General features: G+C 34.7%; 1 protein-coding gene across 1 annotated transcript; it reads left to right on the top strand.

Moving 5' to 3' along the window:
- The first annotated feature begins 6,252 nt into the window (after window positions 1-6,252).
- LOC117339830 (serine/threonine-protein phosphatase 2A 55 kDa regulatory subunit B alpha isoform-like) lies at window positions 6,253-21,035 on the top strand. Its single transcript, XM_033901537.1, has 8 exons — window positions 6,253-6,431; window positions 6,543-6,614; window positions 8,086-8,180; window positions 8,813-8,978; window positions 11,156-11,446; window positions 13,886-14,050; window positions 14,395-14,656; window positions 15,556-21,035. Exons 1-8 carry the CDS (start codon window positions 6,422-6,424, stop codon window positions 15,830-15,832), a joined length of 1,338 nt encoding a protein of 445 aa, XP_033757428.1. The 5' UTR covers window positions 6,253-6,421; the 3' UTR covers window positions 15,833-21,035.
- Window positions 21,036-22,387: the final 1,352 nt, after the last annotated feature.

Genomic DNA, 22,387 nt, shown 5'->3' with positions numbered 1-22,387 from the left:
AGAGATAGACATCGGGAATATGTTTGATAAAGTCAGAGATAGACATGAGGAATATGTTTGATAAAGTCAGATATAGACATCAGGAATATGTTTGATAAAGTCAGAGATAGACATCAGGAATATGTTTGATAAAGTCAGAGATAGACATGAGGAATATGTTTTATAAAGTCAGATATAGACATCAGGAATATGTTTGATAAAGTCAGAGATAGACATCGGGAATATGTTTGATAAAGTCAGAGATAGACATCAGGAATATGTTTGATAAAGTCAGAGATAGACATCGGGAATATGTTTGATAAAGTCAGAGATAGACATCGGGAATATGTTTGATTATGTCAGAGATAGACATCGGGAATATGTTTGATAAAGTCAGAGATAGACATCGGGAATATGTTTGATAAAGTCAGAGATAGACACCAGGAATATGTTTGATAAAGTCAGAGATAAACATCAGGAATATGTTTGATAAAGTCAGAGATAGACATCGGGAATATGTTTGATAAAGTCAGAGATAGACATCAGGAATATGTTTGATAAAGTTAGAGATAGACATCGGGAATATGTTTGATAAAGTCAGAGATAGACATCAGGAGTATGTTTGATAAAGTTGTAAATGTCGTCTTGTGATATAGACTACTACAGTATACCAGCGACCCACGTCTCCGACCACGCCTATGCGCATGATACGGACATGGACAGGTTTGTTTTCAACGGGAAGTAAAATAAGTTGTAATTAGTTTTTCACGATTATATTTTCAACGTTAATAACGGACTCCGGCTCCATCTAAAATACTGGAATCATCTGATATTTCATTACGTACAGACTGATTGGGCGGACAGGGAAAACGGAAGCCAAATTGATCAAAATGACATTTTAATATAGGGTAGATTATTATCTGTATCAATACAATTACTACTGTCTAGAGTGCCCTCCCCTCCTTGTGTTGACACGTAACCGTAGTGACGGTGTGTTACAGACAGTATAAGTATGTACCTCAGTCATTATCAGAAAATCTTCAAATTAATGTCGCTTAATTCTAAACTGATTTCAAAGATAAATATTTCTGTGACTGTAAATTTTCTGAATTTTTTTCATAAATAAAGATAAAGCACGTACCGCACTTTAGAATTCAATGTGAAAGTTTATCATCGAAATTAACAAAACTATGAATATCGTAAAGCGTGTAACACGCCGAGATAGGCATGCCACGGGATAAAATCGATTTTGAATTAAAAATAAAAATATAATGAGACATATTTTCATTTACAAAATTTATTTGTTTTTGTTTTTTGTTTTTTTTGTTTATAGTTTTTTTGTTTTTCCTATGTTATTTCACATATACAATCCTAAAAAATATTGTTTAGATGATAATTTCTGTCTGTCCCCAATTATATTGTCAATTATGTTACCAGATTTTCAGATTTTATTTCTCTCCCAGATCAGAGTATGTGACAAGAGGCCACGATAAATCAAATTCATGTATACATGGCGAATAGCAAAATACAAAGACAACATAGAACAAATGCTACAATGATACCGCAACACATTTGGTTCAGTTGGCAATAAATAAAGAGAAATGTTTGGTAACCAATATAACATCCGATAAAGCTTGGTTGTTTCTTCGTGGTAAAATAGTTTGTAACTAGTACGATTTGAAAACGGCGCCACTAGTTATGATTTTGGAGAGTTGAGTTTATTCCTACTACTATATGCAGATGATTTAGTTTTGTTTTCTGAATCAATTGAGGGTTTGCAAAGTCGTTTGAACAGTTTAAATACATATTCAAATGAATGGAAATTGACTGTTAATATAGAAAAAAAACCAAAGATAGTTGTTTTTCGAAACGGGGGTATGGTTAAAGATAACGAAACGTGGACTTTAAATGGAGAAAACATTTCTGTGGTCGATGAGTTTTGCTATTTAGGCACTCTTTTTCGATACAACAATAAGCTTAGTTTCATGTTTAAGCATGTAGCTGATCAAGGGAGAAAAGCTCTTTTCGCTTTACGTTCAAAATGTAACAGTTTGAGTTTAAATATCAATACAATGCTTCATCGTTTTGATACTTATGTCGGCAGCATTGTTTTTTATGCCTGCGAAATTTGGGGAAGCCTTAAAGCAGTAGAAATAGAAAAAATTCATCTGGAATTTTGTAAACATCTACTTGGGGTTAAGAAATCTACTTGTAACGCGATGGTATACATTGAACTTGGTCGTCAACCTCTCTTAAATACCCAACTTTTTAGAATGATTAAATATTGGTTTAAATGATTAAAATCCGTTAATTGTATCCTAAATGGAGCGTATGATTTCCTTTACAGTGAAACTTTAAAGGATCATCCAAAGCATAATTGGCTAGTTTTTCTAAAACAGAAGTTATTTGAGCTTGGCTTTGGATATGTCTGGATTCGTCAGTCTCATATGGATGTCAATGTTTTACCTTTAATTAAACAGAGGATTATGGATCAGGCTAATCAATCCTTGTTCAATTCAATTAATATGTCGAACAACTGCGATCTTTATAAGCACATGGTTGACAAGGTAATGTTACAATCGTATTTAACTAAATCTCTTCCAAAACAGCGAAGAATTATGATAACCAAATTACGACCCACATCACACAATTTAGCAATCGAATCCGGAAGATAAAGAAATATTGATAGACGTTTTAGATATTGTTTAAACTGTACTACGCTGATATCAGGAAAAAATATATCAAAAAGTATTTCTGGGATAAACCTTCAGTTTTGAAGGTTATTGAATTATTAAAAGCAAACAATCTAAAGGAATTAAACTTGTTAGGTAAATTTATTATTGAAGCTTTCAAGCGTAGAATTGTTTAACTTAATCCGTCAATTTGTATTTTATTTCACATAGACACGGCTCTCTGACCGATCAGTAATATTTAATGTTCTCCTTCCGGACAGACCACTATTTATGGAATCTTAACAATAAAAATGTATGGTTTAATTGTTTATGATTCTGTTATTACATGGTTCTATAACTTATGTTCTGATTATGTAGATGTATTACAGGAAATATTTAATGTAATTTTTGTACGGATAATAACTCTAAGTAACATTCGTCTACACATTTGACTTAACTAATTTTTGTCCTATTTTGTGTTCTTGTAAGTCATATTAGTATAGTTACTGCATGCCATATTTTGTATTATCGATGTTACAAATGAATTCTGTATATACTGATAGGCTGTATGGCCTAAAGTGAATAACAAAATTGAAATTGAATTGACCATAGTATATTGAGCGACAACCAAAGGTAGAAACGGACTGTATATTTTGGGTGTTATTGGGGTTACTGATTCAGTTTATTTTGTCTGTCCTATTTAACGACAACAAGGTCAGACAAACAATGTGACCAACTAAATTTGGAAAAAGTTAAGATATCTCTGTAATGTTACCAAGGAATGTGAAACATAATTGACAACTTCAGGGAAAATGTTGTTTTAAAACCATGTCTTTGTAAATATCTCTTATGATTTTGGCAACACAACAGACAAAAGATTTTGTGTAACATGTATATTACAGTGACACAGCTTACAACTGGTAGCATAACTCAACATACAGTTGCTTATAAAATTGACTTAGTTGGTATTTTTCTAAGTATTCAAAAAAGTATAATCATTCTTTTGAACTTCACAAAACTTTAAATTAATTATTCAGAAAACAAGCGATAGACAACAGATTTCAGACATTGCCTATAGCTTGGTCAGACTTAACGGCTTACAGTAAAAACCCATAATTTATTCGAAGATACTTTTCGTTGGGTAAAACTTTTATATGTGTATATTAATTTCAATTTTAATCCATTTTCAAGATTTTACAGTTTTAGTTAAAATCATTACATATTAAACAATCTGTTTACATTAAATTTTGTGTATAGACTGATTGGTGATATTGAAAATGCAGGAGAAATAGATTCATGTGCTGCCATGCCAACTATTGAAAAGTTATCAGATTCTGAATCACCAGCTTATATAGTGTACTGTGTGATAGAAAATGATATAAATACTTGGATTTAACAATACATTTTATGACGTTACAGTATGGTTTCCTAGGATTCGTTTTAATAATTCAGTATGCGATAATAGATGACTTTTTTTTATCTCCATTTACACCCTGTCATGTAACTTGAAATGTCCAATATGTTTTTTTCTTAGTATTTTGGTTCAATTTGCTCATAGAATTTCAATTCAAAACAACAAAGAAAATTAATATTTGTTTCTTACAAAACATCGATTTTAGTGGTGAAATTATCTTGAAATAGACCCCCAACCATTGTTTGTTACGTCGTTATATATCATCATTTTTGTGAAAAATGAGCAAATAATATTAACATGTGCAACTTTGGCACTTTTATGCAATAATGCCAAATTCAATTCTAAATTCCTGTTTTTATCTATTAAAACGTAATTTTAAACTTGGTAGCATAAAGGATATGTTCACCTTAATTACCAGTTTTCCGTTGCTATAGCAACAATGCGGGTGTTTTTTTTTCATAGTTACACAATTGAAATAATTAGTTATGTTAATTACTGATATATGTCTTTAAGATTGGTTCAATGAAATTTTGAATTTGCCAAAGTTTATTTTGCAATATTTTCATATCTAGAAATGGATAATTTGTGATAACGACTCGCCCATCGTTAATATACACACTGTATAATAGTTACACAAATACGTGACGTGTAGAGAGTACGTATGTGAGTAGATAGTCAAACTAACAATACTAGGTCACGGACTGTAATCACGCATGTGCACATGCGCGTGTTGCCGTCACAGCCAGATCACCTGTTCTAAACTGACACAACACAATGGTCACCTTCCTCAGGCCCATGGATTTGTTACACAAACGGCTAACAGACACTCTCATGCGACCTACATACACCCCGGGACCGGTCAACACTAACGGTAAGTCGCCCGGGGGTCGGGGACGCTGACGTAAGGTCATCGGGGTATATTCCAATTGAACTTAAACTTTATATATTTCAAGTTTGCTAGTTCTAACTCTTGTATATGTTTATTTCATTTGAATTCATCAAGTGATTTTTCATCTAAGTAATTAATTTCTATATTTGAACAAATTATCCCGATCTAATATCATACTGTGTAAAAGTTTATCACGGCAGACATGTGTTGTGTATCCACACTATGCGTGATCTGTGGGTAATTACATGCACGTGTATTGTCCGCGTTTCGATACCTATACATAGCATGTGGTGTTCATATGGTTTTACCTAACACTACGTATACTGGCACTGAAATAATTGGGAAACGAAGTCCTCCGTGGGTTTGAGTCCTTGTTTAAACAGTTCAAGTGGGAGACTTGTCACCACGGGATGTTCAAAGTTTCAGGGAGTGTTATTTTCAGTATATATCTTAATAATTTTAAAAAAATCACATACACACGCGAATTTGAATAAATGTGTTACGAGCCATACCAGTTATAACACTGCATGAATATCGACAGAGTGAAAGGAAGGGAAGTAACTCTGATACAGTTTAAAATGTATGCAATGAGTATCAGGTACTGGTCTCGACAATCTGATTAAAATACAGATCATCAATATAACGTTACACTACGTTATGCATTTACTGTACATACAAAGATGATTTAATATGCAAGAAAACACCTGGGAATTGTGAAGCATTTAATGGTTATAGGCCTAATTCCGAATCAACTACTGGATCTGTACATTATGATATCAATGAAGATTACATGTCACCTTGATTACTAGCTCAGGTCAGCGGTACAGATCCCTTCAGTCTAGTGGTAACCCTTGTAGTAAATGTCCGCTGGTTACAAACATTGGTTCGAGTTCCAGTGCGGACATGTGCATGCTACTTTTCACGACATTATATATAAATAAGAACATGGGACATTCTGTGTGTAAATATACTTTGAATATCATATAATATGGTATTAGACTACGACATCATGTATGCTACATTTTTTTTAAGATTGTACAAAGCATCCACCTGCTTTGGTTACATATATGCTAGTTGTATATAATTTGTATTTCGGTACACAGCTCTGCTAAAATCCACACATAACATATGTTCTGTGTTCAAATAACTTAGTTATGTTATACCTGTAATTCATGGTGTCTGTTATTCTTAATTTATAATGATTTCAATGTACACTGCTCTACTTTCTTTTTCAACATCAACACACTCCCCTCCACTTTCTTTTTCATATTACCCAAAATTCCAATGATCTGACGTCATATCCTTGAACTTTCGGCCATAGTGCGCCATATTGATTCGAATGAGCGGGATATACCGCCTGCCATTCCAATGTCATCGAGGAGTAAAATAGCCTTTGGTAGACTTCCCAATGAAATGAATGCAATATTATAACAGTATTCTTAATTCTAGGATTCATATTTTCTCCACATGATGGCGGGTAAGGATGAAATACGACTTTTACTCCTGTTAGTCATCTCATTTCCGTATTACTGTGTGGAAATGTTGACGATGTAATTTATTTTTAGCAATTATCATCTTTTCATTTCAGGAAATGGCGGGGATATTCAGTGGTGTTTTTCACAAGTGAAGGGAGCTATCGAGACTGAAGATGTTACAGAACGTATGTCATGTCGATAAACGAAAGTGTTCAGGCGTAGTCTAGAGTCTACCTATCGATTGACTTCGATTTGTCGACATATATAATGTGCAAATTATGCATAATACACTATTGTGATGTCTCGTAAGAATGTAGCATGTCTGGTTCTCCAGGAGCACTGTTCGAACTATCATGTACCATTAACATAGGATTTCATTTATTTCTTATTCAATTTCTCTACAAAAAATTAAACTCGTTAACTATTGGGTGTCGATTTCGACGCCCAGTTTCTGAGTAAACGGTTAATTAAAAAATACTTGTATACTGTTGTTAGTAATATCACCCACTGCTATTTATAACGTTAATTTTGGTTATTGTTGTATTGTAAATACTTGTGTAGTCCCCTAAAGGATTGGCATAAACAAATCCAGCCTGCACTTCAATGTGTAATAAGAAAAGCATTTCATTTCAAAATATTTATTCAATCAAATATTTGAATTAATTTACATACAATATTTCATAATAGAGATTAAATTAAGATATAAAAATGGATTGGAAAACGGGCATTGCCTTGGAATTGCTTTACTTTACTTTGGTTGAAATTACTGAATACTGACACAGACAGGGTTTAAAAAAGTGGGAAGACAGGAATTTTAATATTCACCAGATACTGAAAATTACTTTTACATAGAGACAAATATAGTACCTTACTAAAAACTATCGTCCTAAATATTACTATATTGTCCCTATTCAAGCAGGAAGGAGGTACATGGAAAGTTTCAGGTAGAAACAACCCTATAAGGTACATATTTTCATTAAATGAAACTTCACACTAGATGGATTAGATGAAAATGACATACATTACAAAAACTTAGGCTTCAGGCATACATTTCCACAGATCTCTCTTTGTGACATCCATGTTCGACATTGAGTGCATCACAAACTTCTTTGGTGAATTTTGAAAATGTGTTTAGATTTGTGATTCGTAAAAAAATTGTACTGGCCAAATCTATTTGGGCATCCTCTTTGATTAACTAGTCTATATAGTAATACAAATATGTGAACAAGGTTAAAATTAAAATGAAAGCATACAGCATGTGCAACAGCAACATAATTAAAACAGAATGGAATACAGGAAAACAGTTATAATGTTACATCAACATTGAAAAAAAGAAGATACTCCCATCTTTATTGAACATGTTAAGATTCTTTTGATTGTTAAAATTGACATGTTTTGATGGGTCCTATCAAACGAGATCAGTATTTGTACCATTTGGCTGCTGCAATACAAGTTTAGTGTTGCATACAATGAAAGGATCTTGCTTAAATCATAGGTTTCGTCCCAATAATCCATTTGAAAGTTATCAAGTAACCAACCGATACACAATAATGTATCATTTCTACAGAAACTTAATATTTTGCCCCCTGTTGTTAATATGATCTCATTTTTACTGATTTTATGATGATTTACTGTAACAATCATTTTATTTTTTAGCGGACATTATATCCTGTGTAGAATTTAACAATGATGGTGATCTCCTGGCAACGGGTGACAAAGGTGGACGTGTTGTCATTTTCCAGCGCGATAAGGTAATAATTTGTATGATAGTCGAACATTGCAACAGATTTTCTGATGGAATGTTGGCATTAATTTATCCCCTAATAAAGCATAGAATAGTGTTAGGTCTTAAAAAAAAAGATTCCTTGTCTATATAACCTCAATAAATAACTATATAAAAATAAGATTTCCTTTAATACCAACTTTTTATTCCTAACTTGACCAATTCTGTGAGCTCAAAAGCCGACCCAAGGTGTTGTGGCACGGGAGTATACGGATAGTCTTTGCGTGACCCTACGTCCCACTGGTAGCAGGTCCCATCTTGCAAAGATATTAAGAGTATTGTTGTTTTCATATTGAAATATATTAATTGCTTAATGCAGATGGGGCTCTCCCCCACCACTGGAAAGCTTGGGACATCCTATTTTCGTTGACATTTTAGTGATCACAATTTGACACGTTAGTTTGATTCTGTGATATTATGCTATTAATTTACAGTCACAAAGCTATCTTATACCTGCAATTTTAATTTTGTTCTATAGTCTCTGTTCTGTAGTCTTTAGCTGGATATCTGCGATGAAAGTGTTAGTCTATTTCACCCGCCGGTACAAAAAATGGTCAGCAAATGAAATTTGTATGTTTTCCAAAAACATTCTTTTTTTAGGGCAAGATTGGACTGCCTCTTCGTGGGGAATACAATGTGTACAGCACCTTCCAGAGTCACGAGCCGGAGTTTGATTATCTCAAAAGTTTAGAAATTGAAGAAAAAATTAACAAGATTCTTTGGATGAAGAGGACCAATCCTGCTAATTTTCTACTCTCCACTAACGGTGTGTAATGAATTGTCAATTTCAGTAAAACATGTAAATTGAAATTATAAACCTATATTGTATTGTGAAATAATTGCAGTATAAGAATTAATTAATAAATTTGATGCTTTAACAAAAGAAAAGGTTAGGTATTACTTCTTTAATTAGATGGGATTCCTCAATACAGCTTGTGATTCTTGTTCCTGACGAAATCTGGAGTTCTCTTAATTCTTTGTTTAAAAAGGATATGGGGACAACTGATCAACATGTTGGACTCCTGTTCAGACATATATACTGTTGACTTTTGTAGTATCAGTATATTTTACAAGCAGGAACATTAAAATGTAAGGTTATTCGTGCTGGATTTTCCTGATGAATTAACCAGCCCCGGACTTTGCATACAAGTCAGTTTGATCATATAAAGGGGTTGTTTTGAAAACGACTCGTATTCATCATTCTAGTTATCCACCACAAAACATGTTCGTGGGGTATTAAAATTATGTTTGTATGTCCATCCAAGCACTGTTGTTTCCTATGCATAACTCCAAAACTGTTGAGGATAGTGCCTTTTGTGCATTTTTCATGATTTTCTTGGTACCGTAAAAATGGGTACACATTATTTCAGTTGTCTATAGTGACTCCAAAACTATTTAAGATCATTTCAATAACATGACTTTGCCGAGTGGTGCCTTTTGCTAGGTTTTTATTTTAGATTATGTTTCTATAACCATGAAAACGAATAGCCAAAATCAGAAATATTTCCTTTTTCCTCCAAAACAGTTAATATAACTTTGTGACATTTATTTAGTGACCGTTACAGGACCTTTAGACCTGTTGTTCTTAAATTTTGATTGATTGTAGATAAAACTATAAAACTCCAGAATGTAACGGAGCTTAATTCTTCGTTCAAAAAGGATATGGGGACAACTGATCAGCATGTTGGACTCCTGTTCAGACATATATACTGTTGACTTTTGTAGTATCAGTATATTTTACAAGCAGGAACATTAAAATGTAAGGTTATTCGTGCTGGATTTTCCTGATGAATTAACCAGCCCCGGACTTTGCATACAAGTCAGTTTGATCATATAAAGGGGTTGTTTTGAAAACGACTCGTATTCATCATTCTAGTTATCCACCACAAAACATGTTCGTGGGGTATTAAAATTATGTTTGTATGTCCATCCAAGCACTGTTGTTTCCTATGCATAACTCCAAAACTGTTGAGGATAGTGCCTTTTGTGCATTTTTCATGATTTTCTTGGTACCGTAAAAATGGGTACACATTATTTCAGTTGTCTATAGTGACTCCAAAACTATTTAAGATCATTTCAATAACATGACTTTGCCGAGTGGTGCCTTTTGCTAGGTTTTTATTTTAGATTATGTTTCTATAACCATGAAAACGAATAGCCAAAATCAGAAATATTTCCTTTTTCCTCCAAAACAGTTAATATAACTTTGTGACATTTATTTAGTGACCGTTACAGGACCTTTAGACCTGTTGTTCTTAAATTTTGATTGATTGTAGATAAAACTATAAAACTCCGGAATGTAACGGAGCTTAATTCTTCGTTCAAAAAGGATATGGGGACAACTGATCAGCATGTTGGACTCCTGTTCAGACATATATACTGTTGACTTTTGTAGTATCAGTATATTTTACAAGCAGGAACATTAAAATGTAAGGTTATTCGTGCTGGATTTTCCTGATGAATTAACCAGCCCCGGACTTTGCATACAAGTCAGTTTGATCATATAAAGGGGTTGTTTTGAAAACGACTCATTTTCATCATTCTAGTTATCCACCACAAAACATGTTCGTGGGGTATTAAAATTATGTTTGTATGTCCATCCAAGCACTGTTGTTTCCTATGCATAACTCCAAAACTGTTGAGGATAGTGCCTTTTGTGCATTTTTCATGATTTTCTTGGTACCATAAAAATGGGTACACATTATTTCAGTTGTCTATAGTGACTTCAAAACTATTTAAGATCATTTCAATAACATGACTTGGCCGAGTGGTGCCTTTTGCTAGGTTTTCATTTTAGATTATGTTTCTATAACCATGAAAACGAATAGCCAAAATCAGAAATATTTCCTTTTTCCTCCAAAACAGTTAATATAACTTTGTGACATTTATTTAGTGACCGTTACAGGACCTTTAGACCTGTTCTTAAATTTTGATTGATTGTAGATAAAACTATAAAACTCTGGAAAGTAACGGAGCGTGACAAGAGGCCTGAAGGCTACAACTTGAAGGATGAGGCAGGCTTGATGCGGGATCCTTCAACTGTGACAACGTTACGGGTGCCAATGTTCAAGCCTATGGAATTGATGGTGGAAGCTAGTCCTCGTCGAATATTTGCAAATGCTCATACCTATCACATCAATTCTATATCCATCAACAGTGATCAGGAAACCTATCTGTCTGCAGATGATTTGAGAATCAACCTCTGGCATCTGGAAGTGACCGACCAGAGTTTCAGTATCCTTTCTTAAAGTCTTGATTGTTCCTCCAGTGTAAAGTTTGGGAATGGGAGACTAGGTTTTACCATAGGCACTTGTATCTGCTAAAAAAACACTCAAAGAAAAATCCAGTATCCTCGATATGTATTATACGCATTAAGGTATTCAGCTTCCACTCAAAGGTGTCAGAAAACTGTTTGAACACCCTTGTAAAAAATTGAAAATCAATATTTTTCTCTTTGTAACTATAAGTCGCATTTCGGTGAGATAGAATGAATGGTTTGGCTGTAGGAAATCACCATGATATCTATACTAGGGCTGTAACAAGTACCCGGGTGACCCGTCATGGGTCGCTTTTGATTCTGACCCGGGTTTGAAATTGTGTACCCGAACCCCGAAACTTTGTACTAACATAGTAATAACTACTATAGTTCACCGAAATACACATATTTCAAAGAACACTGTGTAGCTTTGACACACTTGAGTCATCACATATAGATAATTAAACAATGTTTTTAGTGTCTGTAAACATGTCTCGTCTGTTGACACTTTCTCAGGGCTGCTAAACGTGCTGCCTCGACACAAAGTTTTCTTGTAACACTCGGAACTCCGCAATGTACGTAAGGCGTAACACACACAGAGAAACCTCGAATTGACACCAAATAAACATTTACTGTAATAACCATACACAAGCCTCGCACAAGTCATGGACGATAATGATAGTATAAAACTGCTCACTTTCATCATGTCGTTTTCGTGTGTTCTCTTTACTCGAGTTATTACGGTAGAGCTGTGTTTCCGGTCATGCGCAAAACAAACTGCACGTATGTCAACCAAACAACATGACTTCCTTGATTGAAGTGCCACTCCATACAATGTCTTTTCATCAATACATATGACTTCATCAGTAATGTTCTACTAAGAAGTAAGAACTATTCAAAGTATTCATTTAACAGAAACAAGTCCATGTTCATAATATCGAAGGTATCTCCTGTTATATTCTAAACGTCCGTACAGGGCTACAACTTACAAGTCTACAGCCAACGGGTAACCGGGTACAGGTCGGGTTGTAAAGACCGAGTACCCGGAACTAAAAATTTGTACCTGAGACAGCCCTAATCTATACAATACTATTTCTGAAAATCATCATAATTTTTTACGATTGTTATGGCCTAAACGATTGGAACTCCACTCATGTTGAACACCTGTTCAGACATATATACTGTTGACTTTTGTAGTATCAGTATATTTTACAAGCAGGAACATTAAAATGTAAGGTTATTCGTGCTGGATTTTCCTGATGAATTAACCAGCCCCGGACTTTGCATACAAGTCAGTAGTTTATAAATCTTTACAATAACTTGTATCAAGCTCATTGAACTTAATAAATAAACTTTAAAGAAATTTTACAGTTTGTGAAAATACAGTGGTGAAATTGTTTTATATTGCTGTTCATTAAATGAGAATGAACACCTCTTTTGATGGGATGGCTTCTGCGTAATTAATGGTTATAATTTATTTTGTTTGTGTGAAAAAACCCAACCTTTTGTGAGCACACATCTCCATTTTTGTGTGATATCAAAAAGTTCTGTTGAAGATGTTAAGGTACTTGTTTTTAGCTCACCGGTTACGAGTAACCGAGAGCTAATGCTGTCACCCCGGCGTCCCACCCTAAAACTTTAAAGTTTTTGGAAAGCTTGTAAGTCCAAAAGTATACACCTCAGGCCCTTCTAAGTTGGTTTATGCATTCATTAGAGGTCTAGGAGTGATGTTATGGCAAAATTATGCAGAAAAAAATTGTGATTTTTTCGCATTTTACCATTTAGTGGACTTTTTTGACACCAAAACCCACTTTAAAGTTTTTGGAGTAAGTTTTTTGAAAGCTTGTAAGTCCAAAAGTATACACCTCATGCCCTTCTAAATTGGTTTATACATTCATTAGAGGTCTAGGAGTGATGTTATGGCAAAATAATGCAGAAAAAAATTGTGATTTTTCCGCATTTTACCATTATGTGGACTCAACTTTTTTGGCACCAAATCTCACTTTAAATTTTTGGGGTAAGTCAAAAAGTATACACCTCATGCCCTTCCAATTGGTTTATACATCCATTAGAGATCCAGTAGTGATGCTGTGGCAAATCATAGAGGAAAAAAAATGGCCTTTTGGCATTTTACTATTTAGTGGACTTACTTTTTTTGACACAAAAACTCACTTTAAAGATTTTGGGGGTTAGTTTTAAAAATGAAAAGCTTGGAAGTCCACACCCTTCATATTTGGTTTATACATCCATTAGAGGTCTAGGAGCGATATTATGTGACATACAATTTCAAAATGACATGCTTATACATACATAAAAAATATTGTGATTACTGGCACCGGTGAGCTTTCGCAATCATTGATTGCACTTGTTATGATTAAGTGGGAAACTTTTCAAGAAAATGCCTTAACCACTACCAGACATTGTTGACATTAAGCCGGCCAATATGGAGGAGCTGACAGAGGTCATCACTGCGGCAGAGTTCCACCCTCTGGACTGTAACTTATTTGTGTATAGTAGTAGTAAAGGAACGATTAGACTTTGTGATATGCGCCAACAAGCTTTGTGTGACAAACATGCCAAATGTAAGTAGTCGTATTCTTTGTTGGATAGATTCATGACAATCTGTATCATCTGAAAAATGTACACCATGTAAAAAAGTTGTCCCCTACATTGTATTGTCTGATTTTCAACATCACATGTAACAGAATACATCCTGAAGAATAAACTTTTGCTCCAAGTGTATGTACCCAAACTGATAGAAATACCTGAAATACCTGAAAATTTACTGTAATTTAATATAAATGTGATAATGATCATATTAATTAGATTTGAATTGTGAATTTCATATTTGTTGACTTATTTTCCTGAACATTTACACCATGAAGTCTACTCTGGAATAAGCTAACAAGTAAGTTTCTTTTTACAGTGTTTGAGGAACCAGAAGACCCCACCAATAGGAGTTTCTTTTCTGAAATTATTTCCAGTATATCAGATGTAAAATTTAGTCATAACGGACGTTACATGGTGACAAGAGATTACTTGTCTGTGAAAGTGTGGGATTTACATATGGACACAAAGCCGATAGAAACATACCAGGTGCACGAGTACTTACGCAGCAAGTTATGCTCTCTATATGAAAATGACTGCATCTTCGACAAGTTTGAGTGTTCATGGAGTGGTGACGACAGGTAAGATCACAGTCCTAGTATTTGTAATACCTGCTCTTATATATCTCTCAGGTAAGTTGAGTTGTTAGTACCGAAACTTCATTTGTACTGGATTTTGTGCTTTAATACCTTGCATCTGTCTGGATCAAATTTTTCGTTTTCAGCAATTTCAGTAGGCCTTTAGAAATGCCTGTTTCTGTTAACCTGACTGTCACAGTCACCAGTAATTTTATGTCTGGCTAAATTGAAGAGGGTGTACTTTGAAATTAGGGCGTCTACAAAAAAAAGGCACTTTGCAATTAGGAGACCCACCTATAGAAGCGATTTAAAATTTTGATGACCCTCCCACATCCACTTTTTTTGTGAACGGTACCCTGGTATAGATTTTAATGTAAGAATGGTACTAAAACATCAAATACACCGAACAAGATTCAATTTATTTTAAACCCAACTGACCAATAGATGTGATTATAATATGAACCCATCCCACCAAATCATTATGTAATTTACTAAAGTGCCCTCCCCCACATCTACATATATGTTTTCATCGAACAGCCCTTATAAAACATCTGTATAATAATAATTATTTGATGACTCTTGAAATTGCATTTTGTCTCGTGCATCTGTATAATTTTTTGATTGATAAAAACTGCTCAACTAGGTTTGATGGAAATGAGGCAGAAGCCTGGAATCATTTTAATCTTCAATTTTTTCAGTTTTCTTAGAAAGAAATATTATAAGCTGCAACACTTGTTTTTGCTGGCTTATATATATATATATTCCATAATGAAATTAAGAAAACTACTTAAGTTTTTAAGTTTTCATGGTTTTTCTTATTTGAATACTAAGATTCTGAATCCAAATATCACATGCGACTTTAAACATTGAAAGTACTTAACGTTTTGTTTGTTACCTTTCAGGCACATTATGACGGGATCATACAACAACTTTTATAGAATGTTTGACCGTGAATCTAAACGTGACACAACGTTAGAAGCAAGCAGAGAGAATATGAAACCTCGTACAGTGCTGAAGCCACGCAAAGTGTGTACAGGTGGTAAACGCAAGAAAGAGGAGATCAGTGTTGACTGTCTCGATTTCAACAAGAAAATCCTGCATACTGCTTGGCATCCCAACGAAAACATTCTAGCTGTTGCTGCTACCAATAACTTGTACATCTTCCAGAGTAAAGACTAGCAATAATATGTGCCGTGCTAAGTGTTGGTTTCCAGTTGGACCCCAATATCCTCTATAGAGCGAGTTGGTGGCTGCATAGTCAAAATGACAAGAACAAGAGTGATTGTACACATGAACAAATTAGCACATCATGTTTGTGCAGAGCATATATTTTGTGCTGTATGACTATTGTTGTGGCATTGATATACAGTTGAACAAACAATCTGTCAAAAATAGGAATTCGACCAAGTCTTGCCTCATTGACACAGTTATTCAACTTATCACCCCTTACATTAATGTTAGGCCTTGAAACTTTAGTTTTTTCCTAACTTGAGAAATGGTCAAATCTCAGAAAATGCTGAATCACATTGATGTGACTATTGTAATTTTAATTAATGACAATCAAGATTAGAGCTATGTATATTTCATCTGATGGTCTTGAAAAGGCATTGATTTCCAACTATTCCATTGATACAGATCAAAATTTTAAGGAAGAATTGGGTAATGGAGTCTCGCGACATCAATTCCCCAGACTACCAAGGTTCAACTGTATGTAAACGTTCAAGACTTCGGTGCATGCCTTTGTCTGGTCACAGGGAGCAAATGTTTGTGTGAAGAGAGATCTGGGATGTTAAACTTCCGCTGGTCGGTTGAGAGAGCTTGATGAAGACCTGAATGTATCCACCACATGGTGGCAACACTGATTGCGTAATTGGTTATCACTGTTAAATTAGCTTGTGTGATGGTAAATATTGTGTATGGAAGTGTAGTTTCCCCAATCTATTCAGGATGGTCACTTAGCATGAGGTCAGAAGATATTTCAAGTCTGTTTAATTGAATTTAAGTTGCAAGGTCATTAAATATTAAATCTGTTGCATTTATTTTGAATGGTTTCATACATCTGAAATAATCATCGGTACTTAATATTCATTAACAGCATTGATTTAGTAGGAAATATGGAATTGTCCCTTGTTGGTTTTGTGAATTTACCTGGTAGGAAATGCTGTATATAGAAGCAACACTTCTGAATACTCATTAAACAGTGATTGTACATTTTTTAAAATCAATCCCTGAACTGACTACTGAGTAATGTTCTTGATATAGACAAGACGTTGTACCAAAGACAACACTTAAGCACAGCGATTCTTGAGCATAGCATTATTATTCAACAAATGTCTCCAGACTCTGTACTCATTATTTAAATATTTTGTACATTTAGCCTTGAGAATTTCTTTGTTAAAACTTGTTTATGCTATTTGAACACCTCAGGAAGATTTCATTTAAAGGACCACCTTTTCACACACACTCTCGAGTCAAGTGATGTAGTATTGTATATTCCATCAATTGACTGCTTTGAAAATACTCTCTATCATGATTTCTTTTTTAAAGAATAATTACTTCATTTCAATGGGATGTGTAATTGAAAAGGTGGGTATTATTATTTTAGAGACATGCCATATGAGTTGGATAAAAACTAGTTCAGGTCCTAAAGTACACAAGTGTCGAGAATAGTAAATGCCTTAGTATAGTAAGTGCTATATTTTGTTACGTTGCCAACATTGTCAATATGTTTACAAGGTTTATCATGTGATTTATATTTGTTTTGTACTAGTTATTTGGTCACTTTTACTTGTCGTTTTTTTATGAAGATTAATTTGATTAGAATTCTAATTAGATATGTCCACTTATTTTTGAGATTTTGGTAAACTAAGAGAACTATAGGAATGTTCCCCACGGGGTTGTTGAAGGTCTGGTGTAATGTTGATTGATGGTGCTATCAAGCATGGGGTTGTTATTAAGTGGTGATGTGTTCAGTTTTCATCGAGGAGCTTCATAGTGCTTTGTTAGGTCATTGAGAACTATTTTTTGTTATTTTTTTCCCTCAAAATTGTTATTCAAAATACTATTTTTCTGCCTTTATATATGTATTGTGATGTCAATGAAATTGTTAAACAATTCTATCCTGCTGATAATTTTTGCAGGTATAAATCAAGGAATAGCATAATTATAAATTATAATGAACTTAAGTATTTATTTTCAATATAATTTCACGTTTATAAGCATTAGTAAAAATATTGAAATGATGTAACAGGGACTAATCTAGGCTCTATGAAGTACATTTTCCTTTGGAAAGTTCAGAACAATCTCGTTTTTACCATAACTGAATTTAGTTCTTGAAAAGTTGAATGATGCATATTTTTAAACCTTTTGTCTTTGGATTGATACAATCATTTAATGTCGGTAATTTTGGTGATATTACACACAAAACTATATGTTGGCACACTCACTGCTGTTTATTTACAAGAAAATCCCACCTGATTATCTCTCTAAATACTTCCTAGATTACTCCCTGAAATTCATGCGAGTCTTTGACCGCGAGTCCCAAATACACGATGTCTTATAACAAGGGTGAGTGTGTATGTATGAGAGGTGACTGGTGTAGACCTGTTTTACCTATTATGTGAGCAGTAAAGTATTTCCTAAAGTTGAGCTCTGTTCACTAAGGTTTGTAAGGCTGTACAGCCTAATTATCACAGTATCCCTCAAAATTAACATGTATGTAATAGAAGTGACTCTGTACTAGGTATGAATGTACAAAACAGCCATTGTGAGAGTGTGTGGGTACTGTTATTTGGATGCATGTTGTAGATGGAACTTGTTAGCATTCCCAACAGTGTGGTGAGTCTGGTACATGCATGACCAAGGTGTCTAGGATGTGGGTGGGGGACCATTGGGATATTATTGGACATATGAATTGTTTTATACATGTTAATTAAAGTAATGAATGTATCGACAATGTTTGGCTTGATGCTCTTTTCTTGGATATAAGTTACGAACACTTGTGTTAAATCTTTAAAAGTGAGACTTATTGAGTCCGCTTGGTGCAGTTTACTGTTGATGTTTTGTTGATGGCTTCGTGAACTGGTGGTGACCCTGTACCAGCAGTGTTGTAACTAGAGCTGCTTACACAGTTGTATTGCCATATAACTGAAAAGTCTGTACACTATTGGTGCCATAGTTAAAGCACTTGTATCTTGTTACAGTTTCTGCCATTATGAGAGCACTGTGTACTATCGTTTCTGTGCGACAGTGCTCATATACTATTTGTGCCACAGCTAAAGTGCCGTGTACTTGTTGAAAGCCCATAGATACTATGAAGCACACTCGTCTTATGGGTCCGTATAGAGGAAGGGTGCCTTGTTTTACAGTTTCCGTGATCTGTGGGTCCAGTAGTTGATGTACCCATCTTGGCAGTACTGTGCTTGAAAAGTCAGGTTCTTCAGAAGTGTTTTAGATGAAGCACCCAATGGGCTATGGGTGTCCTAGTCTGGCTGTCGGGAGTAGCAAATCAAGCACCTATAATGTTAATGGGTGCCATAGTTGAAGTATCCATGTTATGTTGATCTTGTAGTTGAAGCATCCCTGTTGTTTTGGTGCTGTGTTTGAAGCACGCATGTAATGAGTGCTGTTGTTAAAATTGTAGGTAGTAGATCATACTTGAGCATTCCTGGTGATTTGTGGTAGTGTCCTTAGGCCAATTCACAGTAACACCACTGAATTGTAGTCTAATTATTACCTTGGAAGCATTCTTCAAAACTTGTGACATTGAAAAAAATGTGTGTTACTAAGCTGTCACCTTTGTATCTGAGAGCTCTGTATAATATTAAAACTCGCAGTCAACATGCGTTAAAATTAGCGTGAAATTTCAGTGGTTTACAGTAATTTGTTGGTTCTTGCAGATAACGGACATTTTACAGTCTTTGTTATACTGCTTGCCCTGTGTAGATTGTTGATGGTTTTAAATCTGATCCTGTCTTTTCTCTAAAACTTGGGACAATGATCAGTAGTAATTTGTGTGATTGGAGAAGATGTGTGACAATACTTTTTAGCAGATGGTACATCAGAATCGCCTAGGTCATAATACCAATATATTTTAATTGAAATACCGGTAAACTGTAAAAAATTTAATGTTGATCCATGTAGCCAAATTGACTTGGATATGTTATGGAAATGTCCGCTGTGCTTGTGTCAAAAGTTGTGGTATCTAGTATGTTCAGTGTGTAGGTGAAGTCAGGGTCTTGTTGCAGTATAATTTTGTGGCATCGTACATAGGAAATATATTTTTGTATTCTTAAAGAATTTCGACATTAAAGAAATCACGATAACAAGAATTGTACTGACAAAAAATGGGCATGAGTAGCAATTATTTTGTGCATGTACCTACTGGGTATTGTTGGCATGTATTCGTCGAGTAATTTTAAAAATATTTTCAACTAATTATGAGCTTGAAGTTATTTTGGAATTTGACAAATTGACCTCATGAATACCTTTGTCAGTCACTTCTAAATTCTAACATCTTTAAAAAATAGTTTTGATTGCTTTTGTTTTTTTTGCACATCAGTTGTCTAGAATTTAGGTTGTTGATATATGGGGGTATCTGAATAATCTACCTCGTGACTTGGTTATAGCTCAGACTGGGTGACATGTGTTTCAAGGACAAAGAAGGATATATTGAAAGAAAATCAATTTTACTTTAGCTCACCTAGCACCAAGTTTTGGGGGCACATCATCCATCCGTCGTCAAAATTCCACCATAGATTGATAATCTATATTTAGATTTAAAAGGTTACAAAATTCAAACATCTTCATTTGTTGAACAAGTTTTCAATGTTTCCCCATAGTATCTGGTGAAGATACTATGTTTCCCCATAGTATCATGCTTTTGACAGTATCCTGACAAACTTCAGATCAGTAAAAAAAAAGTGGGAGAGGGGGTGACGGTGTCCTCACAAACTTTGAAACAGTGAAAAAAAACGTGGAGGAGGGGGTGTCTACACGGACTATTACACCCGATAAATTGCATGGAACCCAGAACAAGATTTAAAATATTTTTTAAATAAATGAAAGAAAACCAGGTGAGCAATCCAGGCCTGTTGTGTTATAGACGGCCCACCTGTTGATAATATAGACCTACACTGAAGTGACAGTGGAGAGTCCATGTATACATCCACCATTCAATAGACTTGTTTCACCCTGTTGTACGTGAATCACATTGTAGGATTGATAGTGAGTGAGAAAGCAGATGGATATGGATTCAGCGAATGGTTGTGAATGAAGAGCCCTGATCATGATCAATCCTATTCTGTCTTGTTGTCATGTACAGTAACTAAGGGTCGTCGTTCAGTCATGCCATGAAAAGCAATAAAAGTATTTAAAAATCCCATCTCTCGTTTCGTCGTGCATGTCCTGTAGTAGGACGGTGTTTCCCCATACCGACATTCGATTTTGAAATGTCATTGGACTCTGCAGGACTATTTGGGATTACCTAATGCTATTGTGTTTGATTCGTCATCTTTCAACACATTTTAAAATTCCAAATGACATGGTTTATGTTATTTTTCCATCGTGGTCGAACCATACTTGTGCTTCTTGAGATGGAAATTGTTGAAATTGTTGTGAACAATATAATACTCCACGGTGGGAGAAAATTCATTGATAAGGACTTCCCATTGTCCCAATGTTAATCCAGGCTGCATATATTAGTAGATAGATGCAGTCAAGATCACATGATGTGATTGTTGTGTCATTTTGGTCAACTTCATGGAAATGGTTCGCTATGGGCTATGTATCAAACCCAGCGAGGTTAATTATTGCAAACAATTGCATTACTATGACATCATTTTGGTGCTATGTTGATCATTGTCATGACAATGCTTTGTACTGTGTCAGTTTGGTTGCAAAAAGAAAAGAATTTGATTTAAAGATACTTTTCTCTCAAATGAACATACAAGGAGATGGGTGAAAATGAAGAATATATTTAAGTAAGGCAGATTTTAACAAAGCTTAATATAAATATAATGATTAAACGCTTGTTAGATTGTATTTAGTGTCGCTATCAATGCAAGCTGGGTGATGGTTAAATATCACGGTGCCCTTCTATTTTTCTCACCCATATTGCATTTAGATTGTCAATAAATACAATCTAACAAGTGTAGTTAAAGAAATGCCAAAGCTATAGAATGAAAAAAAAAACATTTCTACTGCAAAGACCTGCCCAGCAGTCATTCTTCTTGGTGTAACATGGATCAGCTGATGAGGTGATTCACAACAATTCACAAGATTTACAATTGCTGGTTATGAAGAGATGGACACACTGGTGCTGCTACCATTATTCCAGGAGTGTTAGCATTATATAAAGGTTCAGTAAAGGAACAAGTGCTACTGGTATTGACAGTCAAATTAGATGAACACATTCGTGCTTCTGGAATGACTCGGTCATCAAATGAACACAATCATGCTACTGGAGTAACCCTGTGACGAGATGAACATAATCGTGTTACTGGAGTGACTCGGTCATAATTAAGATGAACATAATCATGCTACTGGAGTGACTCGGTCATAACAGGAACATAATCATGCTACTGGAGTGACTCGGTCATAATTAAGATGAACATAATCATGCTACTGGAGTGACTCGGTCATCAGATGAACATAATCATGCTACTGGAGTGACTCGGTCATCAGATGAACATAATCATGCTACTGGAGTGACCTTATAGTCATGGCTCACTGTGT

Source organism: Pecten maximus, chromosome 12 (genome assembly GCF_902652985.1).
Source record: "Pecten maximus chromosome 12, xPecMax1.1, whole genome shotgun sequence".
Taxonomy (NCBI): Eukaryota; Metazoa; Mollusca; class Bivalvia; order Pectinida; family Pectinidae; genus Pecten; species Pecten maximus.
This window is presented reverse-complemented; position numbering and strand designations above follow the sequence as displayed.